The sequence below is a fragment of the Solanum tuberosum genome, unplaced genomic scaffold (genome assembly GCF_000226075.1).
Source record: "Solanum tuberosum cultivar DM 1-3 516 R44 unplaced genomic scaffold, SolTub_3.0 scf00184, whole genome shotgun sequence".
Taxonomy (NCBI): Eukaryota; Viridiplantae; Streptophyta; class Magnoliopsida; order Solanales; family Solanaceae; genus Solanum; species Solanum tuberosum.
Window position 1 is genome coordinate 337,616 of NW_006239109.1, and position 10,266 is coordinate 347,881.

The 10,266-nt window shown below is 38.4% G+C and overlaps 1 protein-coding gene across 1 annotated transcript; it reads left to right on the top strand.

Moving 5' to 3' along the window:
- Positions 1-210: 210 nt before the first annotated feature.
- LOC102593161 (protein ROOT INITIATION DEFECTIVE 3) lies at positions 211-9,784 on the top strand. Its single transcript, XM_006354807.2, has 8 exons — positions 211-481; positions 655-768; positions 860-993; positions 1,079-1,226; positions 1,499-1,698; positions 2,316-2,443; positions 2,998-3,245; positions 9,280-9,784. The coding sequence occupies exons 1-8, from the start codon at positions 269-271 to the stop codon at positions 9,439-9,441; spliced, it is 1,347 nt and encodes a 448-aa protein (XP_006354869.1). The 5' UTR covers positions 211-268; the 3' UTR covers positions 9,442-9,784.
- The last annotated feature ends 482 nt before the right edge of the window (positions 9,785-10,266 follow it).

Consider the following 10,266-nt stretch of genomic DNA (forward strand, 5'->3'; position numbering starts at 1 on the left):
TTGATTAGTGGTCTAAAAAGTGGTACATATCTATTTGAACTGTTAATGGGCTTTTTGGGCCGAACTGTTAGGGGGAATTGCAATATTAATGGGCCTTCTGGGCCGAGCTGTTATAGGGAAATGCAATGATAATGGGCTTTTTTGGGCCAAACTTGCCCAGCCCAAATATCAATAGACCCTGAAGTAACCAACGTTCTTCAAACAATTTCAAACTCGCGCAAAAACTCAAACTATTCCGGCAGTGAGTGCTTCTTGCAAAACCTACTAAATGACGGAGCCGGAATTGGTAATCGCTTCATCGCCGACCGACGCCGGTATTGGATGTTGGGACCTCCATACCGGCGCTGAGCACCTCCGTTATCGAACTTGCTCCTCCCCTTCCCACGGCCTTACCTGTGTCGGCGGCCGCTTTCTCGCCTCTTCTCAACTCCGTGAAACTAAATCTTCCTCAGGCTCTATCCTTTACTGGTCCTGGAACAAGGTAAATAACAAAAAATTCACTTGTATTATGTTTAGCTTTGTTAATTCACACTTTTGTAGTATGTAGTTAAGCTGTTTGATTGATTGCCTATTAGAAAGCTTAGCTTTGTTAGAACTGTTATGTATACATGTAGTGCTGCAATTATTGATATTTTATTAATTACATTTCTGTAGCCTCAAGTGGAAGTTAAAAGCTTCCCAGCGGAACCTATAAATCCACTTGTTTCCAACAGTGAGGGAACTTATATAGCCGGAGGAGGTGCATCCGGCGAAATTTACTTGTGGCAGGTTTATACCAAGTCATTTTGTCTTTTTAGTTGCTCATTGTATTTGGCAGTCCGATTAAATTAAATGTTATATGTTTTGTTTTTATTTATAGGTTGCTACTGGTAAACTACTTAAGAAGTGGCATGCTCACTATAGGGCGGTTACTTGCTTGTTATTCAATGATGATCAATCACTTCTGATTTCTGGTTCAGAGGATGGATCAGTTCGAGTTTGGTCTCTTATAATGTATATTTGCTTCACATGTTTTTGTATTTGTCTAGCTTTTGTTTGATGATCTGAGGGCTAATATCCGGAACTTGGTTGACATTAGGGTATTTGATGACTTGTTGAGAGGGAAAGCAAGACAACCTTATGAGTTTAGTTTCTCAGAGCATTCTTTGAAGGTGACTGATGTTGTGATTGGGTACGGCGGAGCTAATGCAATTATTGTTTCTGCTTCAGAAGATAGAACTTGCAAGGTTTGCCTTGTATTTTACGGTTAAGTAATTGTTCATGCTTTTTGGTAAATTTGTAGAACAAACTGCTAATGAACTTGACTACTATGTTTGTTGTCAATCATAAAGAATTAAGTCAAGTGACTCTATGGCAATTCGTTCATTTTTCTAATGGTTTCAGACTGTTGTTTGCTCAATGTCGTAGTGATTATAAATAATTAGTGATGCCAGTTATACCTTTGCCTAGTTATACCTTTGCCTGATGCTCAATATTCTTAGTTGTCCATTTTTCATAGGTTTGGAGTCTTTCTAGGGGAAAATTGTTGAGAAACATTGTGTTTCCATCAATAATTGACGCAATTGCATTAGACCCCGGAGAAGATGTCTTCTATGCTGGTGGTAGAGATGGGAAAATATACATAGCTGCACTAAATGCTGTTGCAGACCCCAATAATAATTATGGATTGCACATTCTTGGGTTTCTCTCTGAGCAAAGGTTTGCAATATCTATGATTTGTTATATAGATAGTTGTGTGCTCTCACTAATGAGAACGTTTGCGTTTTGTAAACCCTAACATTTTTTCCTTTTTGTTTTATATTTAAGATGTTCGGTATAGCTTCCCTGTAACTTCTTATGTTTCATTAGTACCTCTATATGGTTCTTTCTGTCCTGTGGAATACATGAAATCATCATATGGGTCTGCTTAATTTTTGTTGGCATCACTTATAGCTTCATGTTGAAGTGTCAAGCATGAAAGGTTGTTGCTTGGAATCTCCATATTATTCTTCAATGTTGTAACTCAAGAGCCATTTAGTAGGAATCTAATAGTTTAGGCATGTAGTATGGAGTTTACGTTCTGGCTAATGCATGGTTGCAATTGTGACTAGGGCATTACTCTCAATATGTTGATGGAGTTAAAATAGTTTCATGATGTTCTTTATGGGCTATGGCTAAATATTCCCTGTAACTTTTCAGCTGTATGAGGACATGCCTGTATGAACTTCTGTGGCAGGAGTTACCTTATTTCCTGCAGACACATGCTAATTTTTGTCTCCCCTCCCTTATCTGTTTTTCATTTTCCTTGAATAATTTTACAATGATTCATGAAACAGCAAGGCTATTACATGCTTAGCATTAAGCACGGATGGCAGCTTGCTAATTTCTGGATCAGAGGATGGCATGGTTCGAGTGTGGAACACCAAAAACCATAACATCACCCGAATTTTTAGGCATGCAAAAGGTACGGTTGATATCCTGAGTACTTCTTCAAATGACTCGTTGATATCCTGAGTACTTCTTCGAATGACTCGTTGCTACCATATTAATACAGTTTGCTCCTTGAAATTCTTGAAACATTGTTAGTCGTGCATAAGAAATCTGTTTGTTAAATGTAAAGTTTATTTATTTGCATTACTTCTAAAAGTTCAAGTAAGGTTTGTCTAAGCCTCTAAGTGATTCCATAGTGGTATGGAAGATTGTTATCCAAAGCATCGTTAAGAGTTCTGTCTTCTAGGGTTGTGGACTTGAAAAGATAAATCACTTATTGTCTCCAACGGACGATTAAGGCTTGAAAAACGGTGTCTTCCCTCTTGAAATCATCCTAATGTCTTGCAACAGTTAATAAGTGCAGAAAGAATAAGATTAAAGCTATTTCGACTAGGACACTAGGTAGTATCGGCATATGATAAATCTGATGATTCTGTGAGCATTATGATTCATTAACTTGGAAAAAAGAAAAATAGAAGAGGCTGAAACTCGATATAAATAATGTCTCTTTGTGTTAACTTTTTACAGGTCCAATTAACAATGTTGTAGTTGTTAGACAATCATCTCTTATGAGTAACCGAGGAACCGTGAATTCTCAAATGCCTTCCGTTAAGAGACACGGGGTATCATTACCTCCACCATTGGAAAAGTGTGCTAATTCAGCAGATGAAAATGACTATAAGGCAGTAATTGGCCCCCGGATCGATCCTGATAGATCTGTTGAAACTTCATATATCAGTATTCAGTCCCTAAGTAATCAAATCTTAGAACTTCAGGTTAGATTTTCTTTGGTTATTGATCTGTTGCCTGTTTTTGTTCCTTCAACTCCCTCTCACTATAATTGTGTGTTTGACATCCTCAAATGTCTTTGCTTATAAATTTGACATTTACAGCTGTAAATTCTTATTCACTGCTTCCCAATTTAATGGTCTTAGTTTGACTTGGCATGACTATTTATGTGAAGAAAGGAAAATTGGTAGATCTTTTAAGGAGTAGAGTAAAATTGGTAGATCTTTTTTGTATTATAGATGTGTCAAACATCTTATTGGAATTAGACCCAATTTTGGGACGGTAGAAAAGGATCAAAAGGCTCTTTTCTGGGGAAGAGGGAGTACTTTACTCGTCATGTCTTTCTAATGGGGAATAGATACTTTCCATATGAGGATTTAGCTTTATGTCAATAGACACCAAACTCTATTCAATTTTTCTTTACTTCTTGATTTATCCTTTGAGATCAGTTGATATGATTCGGGATGCATGCAAAATAATTAAAAATAAATTGATTAATGAAAATCACTGGATAGGAATTCCAACCGTAATTGCAGAACAAAAAGAATCTCAGGCAACAATTGGGGTGAAACAAATGTTTATGCATTTATGGACGGACGAGACCTTCAAGGAGATCGGTGAGCTCTGTGGTGGATGGTTGTTGACGGAGGAGGAGACAGAACTGAGAAGCCATCTTAAATGGGCAAGGATCGAAATACGAGGTGATGGTCGGAGCATTCCAAGTGAAGTCTCTATTTCTAGAGATGGAACTAAATTCATAATTCCGATCTGGGCAGAGAGGAAAACCCTATTTGAATCCCCGCCGGAAAGCAACAGAACAACCACTGGAGAAGATCAACTGAAGATACAACGGATAATAGATCTCCAACCATCTATATCCGAGAAAGCAGAAGTACAGGTTGTCGATGTTGATGTAACAGAGGGAAATCACGTGGAGGCAGCTGTCCAAATTTTTAAAAAACCTAAAGTAGCACGTGGACAGTAGGTCAACTGGGCCGGATCAGGCGACAATTATTTTTAATAACTTCAGCCCACAGCCCAATTCTGACCTTCAAGAGGTGGTGATTGATGAATCTCTGGAAAATTACTCCAGTCGCGATGGAACTGGAAGGAAAACACCAAATCTACAGAATCTCGATGGGACCCAGCCAAGAGAAGAAGGATTTGAAGAAGGAAAAGCAGCGGAAATCTCCTGTTTACCCATTAACAAAGTAAATGCATGCATCATATTGGGGGAAACCATTGCAAACGAAAACGAGTCACAACAAAAACATCTGGAGATGTTTAATTCTGGAGAAATTTGGGATGTACAGGAGATTGAACCACTACGTACCCACTACGTACCCAAGTGCTAACTGATTTAGAATGGAGGGCAACAACATGGGTACAACAAAATCTTCTTAAACTTCACAAGATGTTTGGAGTAGATTTTTAGGGGCTTGAAGAAGAAGCACTTGAGTTGCTTAAGCAGGTTGATGCAAGCAGACATGCCAGAAGAATGGAGCAAACAATAGAAGTTAAAAGAGCAAAGCATAAGGGAGCACAAGATGTCAAATTCAAAAGCAATGGTGATAGAGGGAAGGGGAAGGGGAAATCACATAATACTCCATGAAGATAAAATTAATCCCATGGAATGTTAGGGGGCTGAATGAACAGGGAAAGAGAAGGGTGGTACAAAACCTGTTGCAGGACTGGAAAGTAGACATTGTCTGCCTCCAGGAAACTAAATTAGAAGGCGATGTTCGGGACTTAGTTAAACAAATTTGGGCAGGGAGATGGATTAAATATGCTTGTTTAGAGGCCAGTGGAACCAGAGGAGGAATCCTAATGTTATGGGATTCCAGAATATGGGAAGGGGAAATTATGCAAGTTGGAGCCTATACTCTCTCTTGTAAATTCAAAGCTCAGACAAGCAATTTTGAATGTCATATAACCGGAGTGTATGCTCCGAATAGTAAAGTGGAGAGGAGGTTTGTATGGGAAGAACTGGCTGATATAAGAGGCTTGATGGATGGTCCATGGGCTGTTTGCGGTGACTTTAATGTCTGTAGGTTTCCTTCTGAAAAAAAGGAATGCAACAGGTTAAACTCAGCAATGAGAGAGTTCTCAGAATGTATTGAAGACATGGACCTTATTGATCTGCAATTAAGTGGTGGAAGGTATACCTGGTACAAGGGTGATAACCATATCACAACATTCAGGATAGACAGGATTATGGTCTCCACAGAATGGAATAATCTTTTCACCAACATAAAGCAAACTACTATGCAAAGAGTGACTTTTGATCATGTTCATATTGCCTTGTTGTGTGGACATTGGGAACAATCTAAATCCTATTTTAAGTTCGAAAATTGGTGGCTGAACCAAGAAGGATTTGTTGAAAGAATCAAGGTCTGGTGGAATAATTTTGAGTTCTATGGGAAGCCAGATTACATCTTAGCATGCAAACTTAAAGCCCTCAAAGGGAAATTGAAAGAATGGAGCAGAAATGAACCAGGTAATCTGAAATTGCAAAAGAACAACCTTATCAATCAGATGGCTGAGTTAGAATCACATCAGAGCAACAAAGTTTTAACTGAGGAGGAGATAAAAAAAAAAGCCACACTTTTCATGGAGTATGAGGGGTGTTTGAAGAATGAGGAAGTGGCCTGGAGACAGAGATCAAGGGCATTGTGGCTCAAGGAAGGGGATAGGAATACAAAGTTTTTCCACCAAACAGCTAATGCCCACAAGAGATACAACCATATTGATCAACTGGAAGTGCATGGAGAGACTATAATAGAGCCAAACAGAATTAAGGAAGAAATTATTTCTTTCTACAAAAAGATGTATATAGAACCTGAAGGTTGGAGACCTCTGTAAATATCAGCAACCATCCTACCATTACAGAGGGTGAAAATGAAGCATTGCAGGTAGATTTTGAGGAACAAGAAGTACTTGAGTGTTTAAAAATGTGTGCCATAGACAAAGCCCCTGGTCCTGATGGGATACACAATGGGGTTCTTTCTAAAATGTTGGGAGATCATTAAACATAACATTATGGGGGCTTTCCACAATTTTCACTCAACTGGGATGTTTGAAAAGAGCTATAATGCAACCTACATAGTGCTGATTCCTAAGAAGATAGGAGCAAAGGAACTCAAGGACTTCAGACCCAACAACTTAATTGGAAGCTTCTATAAGCTAATTTCCAAGGTTTTGACAGAAAGGTTGAAGAGAGTTGTGGATAAGTTGGTAGACAAACAACAGATGGCTTTTATCAGAGGCAGACAAATAATGGATGCAGTGCTTATAGCTAATGAAGCAATTGATTCTAGAGTGTCCCTGAAGAAACCTGGTATACTATGCAAACTTGATATTGATAAAGCATATGACCATGTGAATTGGGATTTCATTCTAAGTATGCTGAGACAAATGGGATTTGGTAGCAGATGGATCAGTTGGATCAAGTTTTGTATTTCAACTGTTAAGTTTTCAGCACTCATCAATGGGTCTCCTGAAGGCTTTTTCAGTGCACACAGAGGAATCAGGCAAGGGGATCCCTTATCACCCTTCCTGTTCATCATAGCTATGGAGGGGCTTAACAACATGTTGAAGATAGTCAAGACAACAGGAAGAATACAAGGATTTTAAGTCAGTAAGGTTGCTGGGAATAGTATGGAGATCACACACCTACAGTATGCCGATGATACACTAATTTTTTATGGGGCTGAGGAGGAGCAATTGCTGATTTTGAGACTTATACTAGTCTACTTTGAAGCCATATCTGGACTACATATAAACTGGAACAAAATCCATTTGTATCCAATTAATGTGGTTCCGAATATGGAACACCTCTCACAAACCTTGGGAGGAGTGACATGTACTCTGCCATCAGTATACTTGGGCATGCCTTTGGGGGCAAAGTCTGGAGCCATAAACATTTGGAACCCAATAATGGAGAAATGTGAAAAGAAACTAGCCAGATGGAGATCACAGTACCTCTCCTTGGGAGGTAGATTAACTCTGATAAACTCTGTTCTGGATGCTCTCCCTACATATATGCTATCTATCTTCCATATTCCCCGGTCAGTAGTTCAGAGTTTGGACAAAATTAGAAGAAACTTCTTGTGGCAAGGAAATAAGGAGAGAAAAGGCTTTAACTTAGTCAAGTGGAAGAACATAATCAGAAGTAAGATGCAAGGTGGATTAGGTATCAAGAATCTCAAAAACCATAGCAAAGCTCTGAAGGTGAAATGGTTATGGAGGTACCATCAGGAGGACCAAGCTCTATGGTATAGGGTGATCAACAACAAGTATGAGGAGCTAAATAAATGGGTAACCAAAGAGGTAAATACCCCCTATGGGATTAGCCTTTGGAAATCCATCAGAATATTTTGGCCTTTTCTCAGTAATCAGTCAACTGTCAAGGTACAGAATGGCAGAAAAACCAGTTTTTGGTTTGATAAATGGTTGGGTGGTATGAGCCTCAAAGATTGTTTTCCTAACATCTTTACATTGGCTCAACACCAACAGGGGACTGTCGCTGAAATGTGGACACAACAAGGCTAGGATTTGATCCTCGGAAGAAATCTGAATGACTGGGAAATTCCCAGAATACTTGAATTGTTTAAGGTTCTAGAGAATATTCAAGGTATACAAACAGGTGAGGATTATTTATGGTGGCAGGGACACAACAAAGGTAGTTACAAGGTGAAAGAAGGATACAAACAGATAAGTCCTGGTGACATTCAAGACTTCAAATGGCCTTGGAAGCAAATCTGGAGGATCAAAGTGCCACACAAAGTGGCATGCTTTACATGGCTACTAGCCAATGAAGCAGTTTTGACATTGGATAATGTGGCCAAGAGAGGAATCTCTCTATGCAACAGATGCTCCTTATGTGGTAAGGCTAATGAGACAGTGAGACATCTCTTCTTACATTGCAACTTTACTGAGCAGCTGTGGTAGATTTTCCTTAATCTCAGAGGAATATCTTGGTGTATGCCTAGCAAGATTGATGACACTCTATTTAGTTGGGAGATGGTTGGAGTTGGGGCTACCAACAGAGAAAGATGGAGGATGATCCCTGCTAGTATTTGGTGGACTATATGGAGGGAGAGAAACGAGAGATGTTTTGAGAATAGAAACAATAACTTGCAGGAAGTAAAGCTTAAGTTTGTTGTTCTGCTTTTGGTGTACAAATGTCTACTCCAATGAAACTGAGTCAATCATAGATGTTTTAGGATCCATTTAGATTTGGTTCAGTTTTTGGATAGATTATACTTTCTTTCTGCTTTTGTAAATATGGGTTTTCAGTACTACCCAAGTACTAAATGAAATACAAATGTTACCAGTTTCAAAAAAATGTTTATCAATCTTAAAGTATGCAAAAACTTCTCTAAAAATGAGCTCTAACTGCATTTATACATAACAAGAAAACTCAATAGGACATATTGTCCCTAAAATCTCTTTTGAGTTTCGACACGTCAGAAATCAGAACTCAGATCAATGATCTGGATGCTCCAGCAAACAGCCTCTCCTCTACCACTCCCACATCAATGACTCGAAACCAGATAACTGATCTAGAGCCTATCCTCTGTCAACCTCCGATCAACCACTTTATTTGGAAACAGATCATTTTTTCATGTTTTAACCAATTCTTAAATATCATGTTACTCCTTAAAGGTGCAATCCGTAGATGCTGCTGAATTGTCCACCAGGCATCTCATAGTTGTCTGCAATTGACCCCATACTATCCAGGATTATATCTACCAATTTAGTTGCTCTGCAGAAATAATGTCGCGGAACTCTTAATGTGCTGCACTGCTTTCTTGAACTACTTTTCATGGAAGAATGTTTTAGCCTCTAGGAAATGTCTATTTAAAAATTGTGTGTTCTATATTTTTACATTAGTATTGTACTTGACTCACCCTCAATTGCTGCTTTAAAAGTTAATCCCATTGCAATAGATAATGTCGTGTGATTGCCTAAAAAAGTTATCATCTATTTCAATTAACAGCTAGTCTTTCCTGCATACAGAGACAAGGGTCTTCTGCTGCTGCTGAAATGGAGATCGAAAGGCTAAAACTCGACCGCAGCAGGTCCATGCAAATGATTCAGCAGTGGGAAACAAAGTTTCAAAGTCTACATCAGTTTTGTGTAACCGAGCTATTGGATGGGGAAAAAGCTGGAAATGCTTAGGGACACAGTCTTATAACATATTTTTCTAAAACACGGTGAGCAGAAAGACGAAAGGGGAAAGCTAGATTTTAAACTTCCGCCTACATGATGGCTTGTGATGGTGCTCACCAAGTTAGCTAGCTCTCAACTCCAGTTTTCCATACCGATTCCTACCTGCAACAGCTAATATTTTTTCACGTAACGATTCAGCTGCGATCAGTCGATTTAAACTATTGGTTAACATTTGGATTCAGTCGATTCCGCAAACAAACAGATTACATTTTACATTTGATTATGTATCTTAATGTAAGATCTTGAACTATTTCACTAGCTGCTATGGGATATAATCTTAATGCTTGTCAAATATTATTTTGTTCTCTTTTACATGCTAGAGAATTCAAAGTGTAAAAGGTTGTGTTCATATTGTGAAGATGACCTTTGCAACAAACAAACGTGACGACGAAAATAAGCCAATAGCAGTAATTTTTGAAAATCCAATATGTTGAATAGATGGGAAAAGTTGGACAAGACAAATTGAAATTACAAGAACAAAAGAGTTGAAACGATTGGCTTAGTGGTCCCCTTCTGATAAACCTCGAAGACACTCAACTCTAGCAAGATAAAATCATTTTCATGATCACACTATTGCTCAATTGGATGCTTTATTTATGTGAAAACAAACAAATCAGTGAAATCTTATAATTAATGAGCTTTCAATCTAATTATAATCAACCCCTCTTTGTCCTACTATTACATTCCTCACAATTATTGGAACTTCTCGTTAGATACGGATTCAGAATTTGAATTCGAAGTTTGTGATTCAGATGCAAATTCAGAATTTGAATT

Excerpts from the sequence above, each read along its gene's own strand:
- LOC102593161 (XM_006354807.2), top strand. The coding sequence starts at position 269 with ATGACGGAGCCGGAATTGGTAATCGCTTCATCGCCGACCGACGCCGGT. Across the intron at positions 769-859 it reads GCGAAATTTACTTGTGGCAG|GTTGCTACTGGTAAACTACT; the intron begins GTTTATACCAAG and ends TTTTATTTATAG. Across the intron at positions 994-1,078 it reads CGAGTTTGGTCTCTTATAAT|GGTATTTGATGACTTGTTGA; the intron begins GTATATTTGCTT and ends GGTTGACATTAG.